This window comes from Ornithodoros turicata, chromosome 4 (assembly GCF_037126465.1).
Source record: "Ornithodoros turicata isolate Travis chromosome 4, ASM3712646v1, whole genome shotgun sequence".
Lineage (NCBI taxonomy): Eukaryota > Metazoa > Arthropoda > Arachnida > Ixodida > Argasidae > Ornithodoros > Ornithodoros turicata.
Window position 1 is genome coordinate 81,255,527 of NC_088204.1, and position 17,467 is coordinate 81,272,993.

The 17,467-nt window shown below is 45.7% G+C and overlaps 1 protein-coding gene and 2 non-coding genes across 5 annotated transcripts in view; 1 reads left to right on the forward strand and 2 right to left on the reverse strand.

Annotated features, from left to right (window-relative positions):
• Positions 1–3,079: 3,079 nt before the first annotated feature.
• Trnaq-uug (transfer RNA glutamine (anticodon UUG)) lies at positions 3,080–3,151 on the reverse strand. Its single transcript has one exon. It is a non-coding gene; the product is annotated as a tRNA-Gln (tRNA).
• Positions 3,152–3,157: 6 nt separating this feature from the next.
• Trnae-uuc (transfer RNA glutamic acid (anticodon UUC)) lies at positions 3,158–3,229 on the reverse strand. Its single transcript has one exon. It is a non-coding gene; the product is annotated as a tRNA-Glu (tRNA).
• A 227-nt stretch (positions 3,230–3,456) lies between these two features.
• Positions 3,457–17,467, forward strand: part of LOC135392111 (uncharacterized) — a 52,960-nt gene continuing 38,949 nt past the window's right edge. Inside the window, exons 1-4 of one of the 3 annotated variants that reach the window (XM_064622786.1) lie at positions 3,457–3,606; positions 4,712–5,291; positions 5,945–6,070; positions 6,982–7,119. In XM_064622786.1, coding sequence (XP_064478856.1) covers positions 4,904–5,291; positions 5,945–6,070; positions 6,982–7,119 — 652 coding nt within the window. In that variant the 5' untranslated portion in view covers positions 3,457–3,606; positions 4,712–4,903. The remainder of the gene's footprint in view (positions 3,607–4,711; positions 5,292–5,944; positions 6,071–6,981; positions 7,120–17,467) is intronic. The other 2 variants (XM_064622787.1, XM_064622788.1) reach the window with 2 other exon arrangements.

A 17,467-nucleotide genomic window follows, 5' to 3' on the forward strand; every position in this document is an offset into this window, starting at 1 on the left:
TTCCTTTTGCAAGGCCGCCGCCATATCTTTTCATAGGTATGTGTTTTCCTTCTGAAAAATCGTCCAAAATCTTCGAATTTTGTAGCAAATTTGATCTGCATTTCGCTTTATTCTCAATTTAGTAGTCACACGCTAATTAAATATCGCTGTATTTTCTTTCCAGTTCGAAGCGGTGTCACAGAATCATGGTAAGTTGACAGGAGTGCTTGGCGTTGTTTTTTACGGAGCCGTCCCGCATTTAAGACTCAGCGCACTTTCAAATTTTTCCTTGACAGCCGAAGCAGTTGAAAGAAATCAAGGATTTCCTCCTGACAGCCAGGCGGAAAGACGCCAAATGTAAGAACGCAGCTCTGGGATCCCTAGTGAAACAACGTTTTGTGCCGAAGTACTACAGTTTGGCGCTTATGTATTGCAGCCGTACGGATCAAGAAAAACCCTGACAATGTGACCAAGTTCAAGGTGCGATGCAGCAAGTATTTGTACACCATTGTGGTCAAGGAGAAGGAGAAGGCCGAGAAGCTGAAGCAGTCTCTGCCACCCGGTGCGTATCATTCGCTCTTTGCATTCGAGATTAATAACGGAGACTGCGCAGTGCAGAATATTGAACACGATCAGTTTTTTGGTTGCACGAATATGATCGACAGTTATCTCTTCTCCGCTAACAAGGAGCAGTGAGGCCCCCTCACAAGTTACGCATTTTTGGCTGACGTGTATTGTACAACAGATGACACTAGAACGATTGTTCTAGCTGACCTGTAAGCACCTGAACAAGGTCTGTGATCTGCACACACAGTTTTTTGAGGCAAGCAAACTGCTACAAGTGTACTCGGCCCACAACTGTAAAGCTGTTTGTCATTGGCTAACGTGCCTGCAGGGATGTTGGAACGTAGGGGCATCACACATTCCTTCTTAGAAGGCAGACTCTTACAGGATTTGGATGTTCACCTGCACGAACTTTTGTTACTGCAGCTGACATTCTTTTAGGTAGCAATGAAAATATGTTACTTCACATAAACGGTCCCTTATACTGTCACTCTGACACAAAAGACATGTCTGTATCTGTTATTCAATTAATTGTAGGCCATTAGTGGAAGCATAATTGGAGTCATTCTGCACTGTGTGTAGACTGTCATTCTATTACGGCATCGTTCTGTGTGCGGAAAGTCCTTAGTGTACCATGGTATTGTACTTGGTATTCACATTGCATTGCTACAGAGTATTGTTTCCTTGTGTTTAGTTTGAAGTTGTGTAAAGCTCATTTGCACTTGCAAGGTGCCTCCACCATTGTTAGGAAGCAAACGCTCACACGTGATGACGTTAGCAGTTCTTTGCAAAACTTGTGTGGCCTCGTCGGTTTAGGAAAGTGCACCAAGTCCATAATGTTGTCCATTTATAGTTGATGTACCTTCAAACATGTGACATGGCATTTTCTGCATCAAAGTGGTCCCATAATGGGTCCTGTGCACAACCTGAACCGTTGTACAAAAAAAATCTGACAAGGACACTCCAAAGGATGTCACATTTATGGTTCTTTATCTGTTCTTTCAGGTCTCCAAGTCAAGGAGCTCAAGTAAAAATAAACTCATCTTGTATCATAAACACCCTTTTGTCTGGACAACTTTGTATCTGGGGAATATCTTTGTTGGAGTTAGTTGTGTGTGCCATTTGGTGCAGTGGAGAAACAGCCATCTTTGGGGCTCTTTTTCCTTTGTCTGGATAATCTGGCGTGGGCGTGATGGATGTGACATGGAGTTGTAAGGATCTCTATGTCAAAAGACGAGCAATGGTGTGACATATAGTTTCATTTAAAAAAAACTCAAGCCAGCATTACTTCTTTAGTGCCCTTAGCTATGGCATTGCAGAGGGTTGACTTAGATAGCTGCAGATTATCTTTTTTTTTCTTTTTTTTCTAAAAGCAGATGGATCTGCTCATCCAGTTCTTTGCTGTATGCATTATGAATGCTTTGTAGTGGGTGAAACAAGACAAGCTGGTGCATTTAACGGGTAGTATGCGTGTTAAGGTTATGCTGCCCATTGCTTGTGTAGGGTCTGACTTTTTTGGAGTTAAATGCATTCACCAGGTTTGGGAGGGGAAAATCAGGTGCTATTTTTGAACCTGTAATTTTGGGTGAAATCTGACGCTGTTGACACAATCTGGTGTTACCCGGGTAATTTTTTTCTTTCTGTCCAGCAAGCGGCCCTTAGCTAGAGCTGCACTTATTGGTCAAACATGCATTCCTTGCGTATTATAATCAGAAGGTGCTTCGCGTACTTTGTCGTTGCCTTCAAATATTTTTATCGGACGTATGCACAGAAATTATGTGCGCGATACATCGTACAATGTAATGCGTGATTGGAATTAGGGGAGAAATTAGCATTAACCCCAAAAGGCCAGACCCTAAGTATATAGCAGCTAATATTCAGCATGATTTTAAAAATGATTGTGCTGTACGTGAGTGAAACCAACCCAACATTATCGGCAGTTGCGCATCGCCGACTCCGGTATATTTTTCGTTGTGCCTAATTAATAAGATAATACTAATTAGCCAACTCCGAGGTGTTCCCAGCAAGGTACGCTTCACGTGGCTTTTTTTTTTCCGGCCTGAAATTAAGTCTGCGAAATAAAAAGCAAATACTTACGCACCTAACGCGATATGTTAAAAGAAATAGGATTTGGGACAGCAACAACAACAAAAAAATCGTACTGGCGACTGGACACGTGGGTTAAAACATTCAGCTGGCTTGATTCACATAGAGTGCCCAGTCTTTTAAAATTGTTTCCTCACGTTAGTTTAATGTTGAGTGCCATAATCGTTTTCAGAACAGACTCGTTTCAAATCGAACTGGCTTTCCCCTGTGATAAGAACTTCCCTTGTAGGTATTTCGAAAGCAAACTGCTCAGGAAGCGCTCAAGGGACGACCACTGCATTATCGGACGACCACTACAAAAGGAGAAAAAAAAAAAGCCTGACTCGTTGTAAATCAGACACACATTTGGTGCCTTGTTGAATTTAAAATGAAACTTAGCACTAGTATTAGCAGTACTGTTCGGATTAACAGTGCGGTAAATGACAAAAAGAGGTCTCACCGAGATTTGAACTCGGATCGCTGGATTCAAAGTCCAGAGTGCTAACCATTACACCATGAGACCGCAACGTTCCGACGCCGGGAATCGAACCCGGGCCTTCTGGGTGAAAGCCAGATATCCTAGCCACTAGACCACGCCGGAGTTGTCGAGTAAGTTCTATTTACGCATTATAAAGACACTGTATTCTACTTCTTACAGAATTTTTGTAGTTCGTACTTTTGTTTTACACAATTTACGAGGACAAGTGGCATGACACACATGAACGTTGCCTAAACACGACGTTCAACGAAATGTCCTATTGATTTCTGGATCGTTAATGAGTGCGAACGCCGTCAGGCGTCACCACACGACTTTCGGGCGCCGTCGAAGCGGTCGTTGCGAAGTTGCGGCGGTTGCGGTTATTGCGGGTCGGTGCGGGCAGTCGCGGTTGTTTGGTAGGTGTTGGAGTATTGAGCCTAGAGCTGTGTGCTGGCAAAGGGGACTGGAAGACGGTGATACGTGTCTGTACCGTTTGTGTGGTTTGTATGGTTATTGCGCCAAAGCTGTTCTTTGTCCGTGCTACTAAGTGCGGGTTGCATTTCACACCGACCTATACGGGTCAATAGCTATGCCATACAACGGATCGAAAGTTGGATTCTGATAGGCATTGTCGAGCGCACGCGAGAGTTCCAACACTTTATATATACGCAAGTGGTGCAAGGTAGCATACGTGGTAGTAGCATATAGTAGTAAGATGTTTGCCAATAGTTTCGGACGTGACAATGCCGCGAACGTGAATAGTTTATGTTCGTGTACATTATCGGAAGATTTATGTAAGTTTGGGTGAGGAGTTTCGACGCACGTATCTCAGTTCTCGCAAACAGATAATTCGACGAGAGAGAGAGAAAAAAAAAAAAACTATCGATGCGACGACGAATGCGACGGCCGCCCGTCATCGTCCCATTTGCTTTTTGACCCGTGGCGCGGAGACAACTAGCCTCTCTCGCTTCATTTTTGGCACGGTCATGCGTCTCCTCTGTTACGGATTTACTTTAACTATTTATCACCACCAACGTACTTTTACTGATCCCGGTGGATCATTTTCCAACTGTCCACTTGAGGTTGCGACAGGGATCTTCCCAGCAGATAGGGATGCACCGCAGAGTTGCTTGGGAAGTACCAGTCCTTTAAATGAGTCCATGAAACGCCTCCTGCGATACGAAGGAGCCCACAAGGGGGCACCACAATCCACCAACTGGCGCCATTATCCAAGTTACTCGGGCAGACCGTCCTCCACGGGGGATCTGTCGAAGATGACGTGCCGTGCGCTGGGATTTGAGCATCAGATGAATGTCAGCACAGGTCCCCCTGAAGTCGGCCCGGAACACATACTAACCCCTCCCTGTGTCCCACTCCTTCCTGCTGTCCTCTCTCCATCTGTCAGTGTCTGTGTGCCGATCATAGTTCTAACGCAAAATAAAAAATTAAATTTCAAAAATTGAGCAGACATAAAAGGAGCCCTCTGGTGGGCAAAAATAATCCGAAAACTGATTACTGCCACCCGTCGTCAGTGCCTCGTGACATGAGCCACCAAATAATCGTTGTCGCTTCTCTACAAAAAGCGTTATCGTTTCTTTCCCCCAGGTACGAATAATGGCATCCGTCGAGAACGTTCAGCAGCGACCAGCGTCGAGTAATAATGTCGGACACCGCCTCGGGAAACACTCGCTCACTTCCTCTACATTCTCGTGAAACGTGCTACGCGCTAGTCAGAAGGACAGATGCGGCAGAATTCGAACGCAAAAAGGCACATCCTTCCCAGCACCCGATCTCGACATGGAAACTGCACAGGGAACAGCGACGACGGTGCAAGCGAACAACGTAACCGCTCAAACGAGCACCAACGTCACCCAGACGGCGGAGTCTCCGGTGGGGATATGCAACGCGACAACCTTCTACTTCGGAGCGACGTTGCTGCTGAGTCTCGGCTCAACCGTGGGTCTGCTGGTGGGATTTCTGAGCGACCACTGGGAATACGTCGACTTCGACGCGGACACGGTCAGCGACACGGCCGCCCGTCAGGGCGTTGCCCTGACCAGGTCGTCCAACGTGCTGAGGTTGAGCTTTGGGCCGAGCGCCGCGAGGCCGAGGGGATTCAACGGAAGTGTCGCGTACTTGGTGAACTTGAGGGGCGGGGTGAACCGTATCTGCGCGAACGTCGATGGTGAGACTTTTTTTTTTTTTTAATTTTTAAATGAAAGTGTTGGAAGCAACAAAAATAATTCGTAATATACGACAATGCGTAAAAGATAACAACATTTATTGACCAGAAACAGATGTGACGATCGGATATCTGCCTGAGAGTGTCCGACACGTGTTTCCTTAACCGCTGAACGCACACAGTTTTTTCTCGCCTCGTAACTTGTTACAGCATGAGCGAAATGATTGTCCACGAGATAACGGAGACCGCGAAACATTATTTTACGGAGAATGTCGCCAACAGCAAAAGTGCAGTTGGCGCTGCACCACTCTTTCGGAGCGCAATAGATGAATATGTTCATTTTTACCCACCCTGTTCACACTTTGTAGCTAATTTTGCGACATCCAGACAGCGTGGAGATATAGATCCTAGAGGGAACCGAAAAAATACCGGTTCGTCTCTTTGGCTACCGGTAACTGCAGGTATTAAAACGGCAAATCCCATAACCGAACCGATACCCGTTTTGGTCTCCGTCCCCGCATAATATTGCATCGACATTCGTTCTGCATTGTGAAAATTTGGCAGACACGCGGGTAATCACCGAGAGGAAGCGCACGGAACACCAAACAGATTTGAAATGATAGAGTTGAGACTGCATTTGATGCTCACTGTTGCAGAGAATGACTTGGCATTTCTTGGTGAGGAAGCGAAAAAGGCCCCTGTAGGATGCATCTCGTACTTCCGCACACCCGATGAAGATTACCATCGTAAGCAGGTGATCATCAAATACCCCTGGCTGGACAGTACGTAAACTCCTCCCTCACTCTATCTATGCTTCTGATATGATAACGGGGGTGCTCTGTCGACGGGAGTAGCAACGTAGAAGCTGGTTTCCGATATACCGTTCACATTATCCGCAACATTTTTTTATCGCAAATGAAAAGTTTACCTACCTCTGTCAAAGCAACTTCCCACTTTCCATCTAAGTGCACTGACTGAGCATGAGATAATATCATATCATATCATATCATATCATGAGATATCATGAGATATCATCTTTCATCGTTGACTGAGTATGTTTAACTCTGAACTTATTCATCGTATTATGAGGGTAGATAGCTTTTGATGCGTTCGAAAGTAAGCTAACATAGAATTGCCGCACGACCCCCATGTTCTAAAAAAAAAAAAAACACTGATAATTTTTTAAATAAATATTAAATATCGTTTTATACCATGTGAACATAAGCGAAGGTATAGCTCTGATATGCTCTATTCCACTATTCTTATATCTTTATACGTAATCTGATGTCACTACCGAAAAAGCACGCGAAACAGTAGTCATTTAAGACAGTTTACATAAAGACAGCATCGTTCCAACTGCGCTTGGCACAAAGTTTAAATTGCGGCATGCCATTTAAACTTAGCACGGCTCGCTGTGGCGGTACTCGGTACCCGCGTGGACGTGGGTACACCCATTTCAAGCAGTGAGCGTGTGGATCCTAGGAGTGAGGTAGTAAATTCTAGCATCCTAGTACCCTAGCGAGGTAGTAAAAAGGTATCCTAGTAAGACTCGCGCTCGAGTTTTATGCAAAACGAAGAGGTTGAAGACGTAGTCGTTGTGCACTGCTTACAATTCTACAAGATTTAATTATTATTCTACACAATTATTATTCTACGATTTATTCTACACAGTTCCTCGCGTCTCTCTTTGCAGAAATGCGCAACCTCGCAATGTCCTGTTCGATAGTGAGCTTGATACTGATAGGCGCAAGCTTCCTGGTAGGAGGATTTGGCATCTTCAAGCGTCAGCTCTCTGCCGTTATGGTGACGGGCGTCATGTTTATACTCGCAGGTACGTCGTCCCGCTTGATACCGTGACGAAGCGCTAGTTCGAGAGGTGTCCCGGTACTGTAATTAAGCCTTAGTTGCACCGACTTCTCGATACCCTAATGGAACGGTAGCGCAGGAGATATCTCGACACCATAGTGAATGCTAACTCAAGCGATGTCTGTCGCACTTTGGTGCTGGGTGCGTAGGGTCTGGCATTTCAAGTAAAACTCCCGTTCCATCTAGCACCTACATTCCTAATCTATATCTTGGCTTATTTTAGGTCACATCCAGTTGTCTCCTGAATTGCTTTATGACCGTAGAGTGCAAGAATATGTGCAGAATCTTTATATTGCTTGTGTGTGTGCGGAGGGGAGCGTTGGAATTCCGCAGAAATGTGTGGTACCTGTGCCAGCCCATCAATGCTGGGCTGCTCATTCTGGGAATGCCTAAATATTGCGCAACTTTGCCCCACATTACGAATTTGAGAAAGGCCACCTGTTGTTATCTTCCACTTTGTGAGAGACACTCCACCTGGTCCACAACATTGTACCCTAATCACTATCGGACACGACATAGTACTTTCTGGCCCCTCAAAGTTATAGTGTCCAACCAGTAAGAGCCGCACTTTCAGCGGCCGTTACCATGGCGACGACGTGCCATCGGCCACATGGTCAGCCACTGGAAGCCAAGGGCTTCATCTCTTTGAAGTTGTCTGTGGCAATCTGGTGAAGCAGACAACATCAGCAGTTTTTATCTCCATCTAGAGAAGAAGGAAGAAGAGTCGAAAGCACGTGTTGCTTAGCCTATGAGGCATCAAACTAATCCTGCTGTGACGGGGAATAGCGTGGGAAATTTTGCACCTCATACAATGCTCATTTCATCGTCACACTAACACATAACTTTCTTGGTCCCCTCTTCAGCTCTGTTTGGCATCTTCACCATGTGCTTCATGTACTTTAAACGTATGGTACCCGAAGGCGTGCTCACCGGCACGGACTTTGACGACATTCCCTCGGACTACCTTCACGCCAGGCGGTTTTCGCGCCAGTGGTCGGCTTCTCTGTCCTGGCTGGGCATCTCGCTCTGTCTAATCACGAGCGCCTTCTGGCTCATCTTGGCTCGGATTATGCGTTTCTGATGCTGGCCAAGCTATCAAGTTCCTCTCCAGGGTGCCTCGAGTGCTCCGCTTTTGTGTGATGCTTACCACTATTTAGGAGCAGAACACTATGCACGGTGAATTCGGGTGATGCATTCCGATCTACAAGTGATTAGAGCACCCTGGGGCAGTCAGCACGTGCATTCACTGGGCACTCTTGCCACCAGAGGCGCTATGCGCTTCTCGCTCAGGTTTTTGGAGAAGGAGCAAAAAAAAAAAAAAAAGTGCTCTAGAGAGTAGAGAGTCGCAAACTGCTGCGCGATGCATCGTCCGAAATCGCCACTAGAGTGACTCAAAGGGGTTGTGACATTTCACACTTTGTCGCAGATAAAGGTAAAGAAGGTTATACGCGTCAGTGTGAGCCTGAACTGCATTCCGAGTCTTACACAGCAAAAGGGGTAGCAGACGTCTAGAAAATCAACACTGCGGATACCGAAACTTAACAAGCTGCGACATCAACGCGATCGTCTCTGTCGGAGAGGCGGCTGTGAGGGATATCACGCGCTTAGGAAAGTCAGTGGGAATGGCCGTGGCTCTCGTAACGTTGCAGTTGAACACAGAAGTTTGCTCAATGGTCTGTACGACGACCCGTCGGAAAATAATTCCTTTTTGCTCAATAATCTGGCGTGATGTAACGAACCGCATCTATCAGAGTGTCACAACTCCTTTGACTCTCAGTGTCACAACTCCGGTGCAAATCTTGGTGCTATTTTCTTAAGTGCTGCGTCACAAGTTTGAGAGCGAGGGAAATCTTCAATGTGTTTTTTTTTTTCAAAGAAGACAGCTTGTGCTGTTGGTGCAGCCGTGCTCGCAGACATACTTCATTGAGAACTCGAGTCATGAGGGATCATTGCCCTTTGCGGTATATTCACTCTGTAATCAATCGAAAAGAGCTGTTTGTGATGTGATGTTTCTTTTATTTTTTTCAATATTTTTTTTTTTCTAAATTACGCATTTTGAATATGTGAGCCCAAAGCTGTGATGGAAATTGGTGAAAGAGCAATGTTTTGTTCTGGTTGTGCTCCAGTCAAGCGTTTCTTCCACAGCATGACTCAGTAGAATGGTCTGGAAAGGAGACTTGCATACAGTATCACTGCAGGGATGGGCAGTTATTTTGTATGGCTGATAATACAAATCCATAACACCCGCAGAAAATCAACACTATATAGTATACTGATAAGTGAAACTGGGATTCTCGGGCATTGTGACACAAAATAGCAGTAATGGGAAGGTAACTACTACTTAGAAAAAGTAACCACGCTACGGGTCTCTCGCGAAAATAGTACCTTATTTTTTTTTCGCAGTGTATCTAGATACAGCCACATAGGCAAGACAAAGTATATAACTTACTGTAGAAGTGGTTTTTTCCGCGTGGAAAATATTTTCGCGTTTTCGAGCAGAGCTGCTTTGAGGATTGATTCGCGAGAACTTAAATTCGCGACACAGGTTTCCGGGAGTGCTTTGCTCCTGCATATCGTGCCGCCGTCAATACTCGGGCATATTTCGGCACGTACTAAGACATCCGTTGTTCACGTGGATTGCGGCATTCTAGGTCTATTCCTTTCTTCTCCTCACAGAGATAAGAGGAAAGGTCCTGTCAAATGGCCTTTAGGGACCCTGTAGGAGGCCATAGTACTGGCCGTGTGCAAGTTAGCCAGTTTATTTTAGCAGTTCTTATTAATTATCACTCGGGGCACTGACCAGTTCGGTTGAGGTGTGGTACTATCATTCAAGCTGGTTTTGAGAATGCGGGGAAATGCATGTTCTGGCTTCGTGGTATAGTGGTATATTGCATGTATAGTGCAAAGCGTTTATAGGAGTAACAAAAGCATGATGAATTTTCATTTCTTTTCATCTTGCCTGATGGGATAAAACAATCTTCTGCGCTTGCTTAAACTGCCTATGCTGCATGGAGTAGAAAGGGTCAGGTAGTCGCGGTATAGCGTCGAACGCCGAACGATTTTCGCCCTCATATGGCCGGAGTTATTCGCGGGAACTTAAATTCGCGATTTTGGAGGTGTGCGCGAAAAACGCGAAAAATAATTCCGCGCGAAAAAAACCACTTCTACAGTAATTATCCTAGCTAACTATTCTACCATAGAGACAGCTGGCCTAGTTGGCTACGTAGAAGATGGACGAAATGGACACGGAGCAGCACGTATGACGCCGGGACGACGTGCTTCGTGATTCTGTGCTGATTGCCTTCCGTGATGCATGCCTCGGTTTCATGGTATTTATACCGCTGTGCGTGCATCAATAAACCTTTAGCTGCAGTGCATCATCCTACTGTCTTATGGCTCTGTGTCCATGAGCCTCTTTTGCATTTCATAGTCATAATACCAGTGGTACATTGACAGTGAGCTCTGAAGCATGCATTATCAAGAAAGCAGTATTATATAAAAGTAATTCGCCTCTCCAACTACTTATAGAGGCGCTCGTGTCATCCTCAAGATGGCGGAGAAAAGAAGGTTTGCCGATGAATAAATCGTCCTGATTCGTGCTTTTTTCCAAGAGACACGATTCAAAAATTGTACAAATAACATAAATCTCGCGTGGTTTCCTGCTGTCTTCATTGTTTTCGTTCACGCCGCTCCCGTGATAGCATTTTTTTTCCTCTTCCCCTTCTCGACATCGATTATTCTTCTCCGCAGTACTTTTGCACTGCGGAATTGAGCAGTGCTGTCGCTGTTTGAGTTCTGTGAGCCGGGAAACTCCACCGCACACGAGGGGAAGTTGCAGAAGTTTGGGGTCAGCGCGAAATATACCTGTCGTCTGCTGTTACTATCATCCATTGAGTGCTTCTGCTGTGGTCCGCTAGGTGGCGAGCAGCCAGCTGGAGAGGCGAATACTTAAACTTTGGATATTATACATACTAAATACACAAATACATTGAAGGCTAAGTATTATAATGTAAAATACAAATACTATGTACTCAGAAGTATTGCAGAAATAGTATCATCATACAAAGCGCTACAATTACCACCCTCCCACGACTAAAAATTTCGAACTGTTGGTTTGAATGATAGTTTTTTTTCTCCTTAGATACGAACGAGATCACAGGGCAAATCACTGGCGTGGCAAATTGAATGTTTCATATGGGACGACACCGTAAGAGCTGTATTGACCCGGCGCAGTTTTATTCGCATTTATTTATTTATTCTTTTCTCATTCCTGTCCATCGGTGCTTAAGTTAGTCACGTCACTTCTTGTTGAAAAATGTGGCGCCTTATCTCTGCGTTATGGTGATATTTTATCCAGGCCCCCTTTCAGCTCATTTTACGTGTCCCTCGAAAGTGTATGTCACTCCATGAACTGCTGGTGCATACCGTCACGTACGGAGCTTTGTACATGCACTTTGTGCATGTAGCGATATGCTCTGTAATGTGTGTGTTTATATGAGAGAATGTTTTGGATGTAATCACTGTACATAGGTTCACTTCATCGTGTTTCTTTCTGAACGACTAGTCAAGGTGTCCATTTTACTTATCCATAATTTATGCGTAATATTACGACGTGGTATTTAGATCTTTTGTCTGTGATAATTTACGAATACTGCATTACGCGCTACGTTTGACAACTATCGGTTTATGTAACATTTTGTTTTAGAATGTTACGTGATAACTACTACCTCATGCTTGTGTTGCTTGCATATGGGATGCATGATGATGACGTATGATTGATGCAATATCTACCTAAAGAGTACGCGGTGGGCTTCCTCCTTGCATACAAATACGTAGGCAGTAGTATGGATTTATATGCACAGTATGTAGTATATACGAGGTGTCATACGCAGGGGCGGATCTAGGATTTTTCCGAGGGGGGGGGGGGGGTCCGCTATGGACAAGTGCCAGGTGCATGCTGGGATTGGTCTATTGAACCCTATGTTCAAGTCTGGAATTGAGTGGGGGGTCAGGACATCTGGACCCCCCCCCCCCCTAAATCTGCCCCTGGACCTACAGAACAGAATGTTGAAAATCCGTAGATACGACACATTACGAAACAGACGGTAGGTTTGAGGTTGTCCCTGTGGAGATGCACGTGAGAGGATGCTCAGAGCACCGTACAGAGCACAAGGCTGGCCTGCAAACGTGGCTCAATGGCCGGGTCGGTGCCACACGGTCGTTTTGGCTCTGGGTACGGACTTCCTTCACCAGAGCGACGCGAATGGGACCGTACAGACTTGCAAGTCCGTGCCATACGTGCTTGGACCATACCTGACGATGCATCCGTACCATACAGACCATACCTGCTTGCAAGTCTGTACGTTACCATCAGCTTCTAGCGCGTCGCTCTGAAGTAGGAATGCGCCGGTGCGTGTTCCGTAAACTTTTGTCCGGCACTGTACCACGTTATATAAGTATGACGAGCTGGGCTCTGGTAGAGAAGGGTTTTGCCACTGTGGGACAGGCTGGATTGTCAGGGTCAGGCCGATAAATCTGTACCCGTAGACTTCGGGTGTCCTCGCACACTAGCACGACACAAACTTTCAAAAACCTACCAGCCATTTTGTGACACCTCGGGTCTGCGACTTAAAAAAAAAAATAATAATTGTTTCGCGCTCCACGGCATGCCCTGTTTAGCCTTCTCCAAGTGCTGCACAATGTCACGTACAACCACCCCGACTTTCTGACACTGCATTCTAGTTTTGCAAGATATTTCACTCCTTCAACTCATGAGATATTTTAATATGAGCAATTTCCGTTATGCAAGCCTGAATGCTCAGTACAATAAGCTCATACTTCTCTGCACAAGTCAGCATTTTATCTTCTCGCATGCAGAATGCTCATTCAGCTCATATTTTGAACACTGTCGCAGCAACATTGGCAGTGACGTCTCGCAAAATGTGAATATATTGTGTGAAGTGCCACGTGCATTACTTGGACCACTTTGCAAGTGATAGCCACCATGCAATAGTGGGACGTATTGTTATCATTTGGCTTCTGCAACGTGCAGTGTAGTTTTTCACGGTTTTATACGCATGCACGCACATTAAAGCTATGCAATTCACATCAGTTAGCATCAAATATGATAGAAACAACCAGTACCAAGGTGCTGTATTGACACACAACACTTTATGCTCATATCCACTATCGTTTAAACATACTTTGCGCTCACCCTCCAAAGGGTGTTGCTGAGCGACGTGCAGATCTGAGGCCTTAGTAACTGCTGAACGAGGAATTGCTCTTGATTTAGCAGCTGCAACATTCTGTGCGAGCGAGAGGTGAGAGAATTGCAATCGTGATGTTGCCAGTAGTTGTGATATACCGTTAGGAGACATTGTACTGGCAATAAATGTGGTATCTCGGAGCAATATATCTATCCTTACGGAACTGTGGACCCGTTGTTCATTTGTGTCACTTGGCTTCTTGCTAAGGGCCTAAGGGAGAGTGTTGTGATAACAGATGACTGAAGTCACTGAGAAATGTTACGAGAGACACTACCATTTTGAGACGGTATCCTTAGAGGTCTTGCATACCATTACTTATGCAGAACGCATACCATTCTTTTATATGTTGTCGATAATGCAGCAGTGCAAATTGTCTCGCCCCAAGGGGCCATGGTTATTAATTGCTTCCACAAGCCGTGCTGGCAAAAATTAATATCCACTACATCTCCACAAATAAGTATTCACCCGAGTGTCGACGAAAGAAAGTGAAATTTCGAATTCTCTGTCTAGATGAGACGACCTTGAAAGCATATAAAGCAGAATGGCTATAATAGTTCGCACATTATTATCGTATTTCATTATTCCACTTCAAAGAGGAAGGATGACTGGACCTAGACAAAGACAACAAAAAACGGTTTGACTGAACTTGACATAAACTTTGAAGACTGGCAGGCTGACGTCCTATTCAGAGTGACGTGTGCATGATGCTTTCCAGAATCGTTGGCGAGTGAGGTACTCCCCCTCATCATCTGTCGTCTGCTACTATATTACTTGAAATTTCTGAAGGAAACTTCTACAGATGTGTTAGCGCACGCGAATAAGATTTCGTTGTAGTCCCGAGACTACCCCTCCAAGAGAATGCATCCACACAAAGGCTTTATTTTTAAATATAGTGTCTCTTCATTTGGCAAGATGTGCATAATTACTGCCCCCTGGTCCCTCGACGCTCGCGACACCGCGCATATTGCGGTCAATGACTGGTTTACGATTCCGTAGGGTTACGAAGAACGCGTCTTACGAAAACGATGCAGCTTGTAAAGCCCTCTAATACTCAGACACGATTTTTGCAGCACAGTCTTTCGCATATTTTGGTGCACAAACAGTTCACCTCATTATAGTGGAATTTCATTAATGCCACGCTGCTGCCTATAGCTTGGATGGCATTGTCATCAAGAATGGTACTATGTATTATTATAAAGAAATGTATTCTTATGAGCAATAAACGCAACGCGTACAATGCTGTTTCCGGTCTGACCTCTGTGTGTTTCGATTTACACGTCAGCATGTGCGGTAAAATTGCGCAGCTCTTGTTTTGTCACATTGCCCACGGAGAGATCCCCGAAAAATGTGAGTTCTCGGTGGAGAGAATGACTCTCAAGGATGACTTATCTCCGATTTGCATTCAACCCGGGCGCAGTTCACGCCCAACACCTACACACTCGCGCACACACACACACACACACCAAAAAAAAAAAAAAGGAAGAAGAAAACGTCGAGCGACCGCTCCAAACGCCTCCTACAAACGGCCTGACGTCACTTGCATCAGTTGCCCACTCCAGGGTTGACCAAGCCAGTCCGCCAGCGGGAATCGTAGGTCAACTGCTTCTGACGTCACATCTTGTTTCTCCGCCGCGCCGGCAACGGTCGGGTCGCAGCAGTCGCCTCTTTTGGTCGTGATTTTTGGTTAATATATATCCGTTATTTTAACCAATATTTGATTCATACTCCGCACGGGGAATGTATTAGCGGCGGGGAATGCATTACATATATGCTTAGAGAAATTTTGAGGATCTCTTCGTGGTCCCGCGTTAACGCCACACGACATATTTCGTCTTCAAGAGGACAGGAAGAGTGGACTGGCTCCAGGTACGTGAGGGGATGGTCGCTGACGAAGAGAAAATAAGAAAGATATGACCCGCCACATTCGAGAGCACCAGTTTTGTCCGATCTCCGCCTGGCGCTTATTTCCTTCCAATTCTGATTTGATCTCCGACTACCACATTGGAGCCGAATCAAACCTTACCCATTTCCTGAAGACGAAATCCGTAATCAATCTTTAAAGGTATACAAGACTGAGCATTGGTTTTTATCGAATAATCTACAGAATAGAGAAAGGAAGCTTAGCGGTGCTAGGAGCAGAAAGCGATGATGCCAACGGTATACGTCATTGGCTGTATAGACCTCTCCCTGTTTGTAAACACAGGACGTCATAGTGTTCGACAGCGCCACCAATTTGGTAGAGCTGAACTACGCTGGAAGCTACGGGTGAACAAGGTCATGCCCGAAAGCCGGGGATTACGACGGTCCCTGAAAGAGACGCGACCTTCGGTCCTACTTCTTTTTCAATAGGAGGCAGCGAACATTTGTGTCTATTCGTGGAATCCAGCCCTCCCCTTCCGATTTGTTTCGGTTTCAGTCTGTCTACCAACGTCATGATTACGTTTCTCGGGTAGAGGTCTATTTACTCAATCACGGACTTTCTCCAGGGCTGGGACTATAGTCGTGTTCAACTTTACAACGGCACGTTTAAGCCCCGCCCTATGCGTGTTCCTATTGGCTGCAATAGCTGGCCGCATCGTTCTACGTCACGACAAATAGTGCGCCGACGCCGATACTACTGTCTTCCGTTTGGAACTTCCCTGTAGGCGGCACGTGGTGGCTAATTGCTCTGGCGGAATAATAACTGTTCGGGATGACGGACTACTTTTCGTATGTCGAACACTGGTATAGTTGACCGTCAGGAACCGCGAGTACGGCGCCAGGAAGACCTTAAAGCCAGGATCTTTGCACGTCGCATGTTTTATTTTTGTTTTCGCGTTGCTATTATTGCCTATATGTAGCACAATCAATGTAAAGGTGGCGTAACGAAAAGCCACATCGCTCGTTGGTGGCAGGTAGAGGGTCGAATCCCACCACAGACAGTGATGTCCGAGATTTTCGATAGGTTTTCCGACAGTCTTTCTAGACAGCCGTTCCGACCCACCTTCCTGCTTTCGCCTCTCCGTTTCTCAACGTCTATGCACCGCTCATAGCCATGTTGGTTCGCGGTGGATACATGGACGAGAGAAGGTCTGGAGCCGCGAATTCTTAGAACGGGATCCTCCTTCTCCGGCGCTTGTGGAGTAGAGGTTCTTCCACTCTCTGTAAGGCCCTTCAGGATGGTGATGAACCAAAGGATGTGACCAGAGTTGCCAGGTCAAAATCCAGAAAAGTCGCCAAAGCGCCATGAGAAAGTAGCCAATTTCGCTTGTATGTAGCCAATTCTGTAGTCAGTGGTGTGCAGGCATCATATCATATGGAATGAAGGGCGCTTAAACGAGTGCGAAAACTCCAGTACATGAACAAAACAGTCCGGAGGACGTCGTACCGACTGAGAGAAGGCCGATTGTCAAGGGGCACCGGAATGAGGCGTATGTACTACGGCATTATATGTCGTGGTGCTATGAAAGCTATCCCGATTTAGGCGCACAGGCGTCTCAAATGTAGTGCGAAGGAGGATCCACAAAAGTAGCCAGAAAATAGCCAAGTCGCCATTTCCCAAATTTCGACGCCACGACAGCCAGAAAAAAGTGAATTTGAATTTGGCGCAAAGTAGCCAAATCTGGCAGCCCTGACACTGACCAGAGTACTACCAAGAGCCCGTTCTTCATTTGGTGACTCTTGTATTATTTACCAGTGGAACCGCGTTCTGGTTGCAAGGCATCACGATAAATATTGTATTTTGTAACCAGTTCGTTATGACGAAAGGCAGTTTACGTACCTGCAGCGTACTTTGCTGCAGCACTCCCGCGTCAGACAGGCAGAGCACGCTTATCAGGAGCTAGCGCGGTATCAAAAAACGAGAAACTTAACACTGGTTGACTTTCGCTGTATCACATTGTATTCTCTCTTGCTGATTTTTCCCGCCAAAATAGATAGATCCCCCCTATTCCTTGTTTGCCCTGGAAACATTGCAGAACACGCCCTTAGCCAACCATGACTGATTTTCTCTCCTGGCTTGTTGAAGATGAGAGCCGTACGCCGTTTTGTGACACTTCACAACATTTA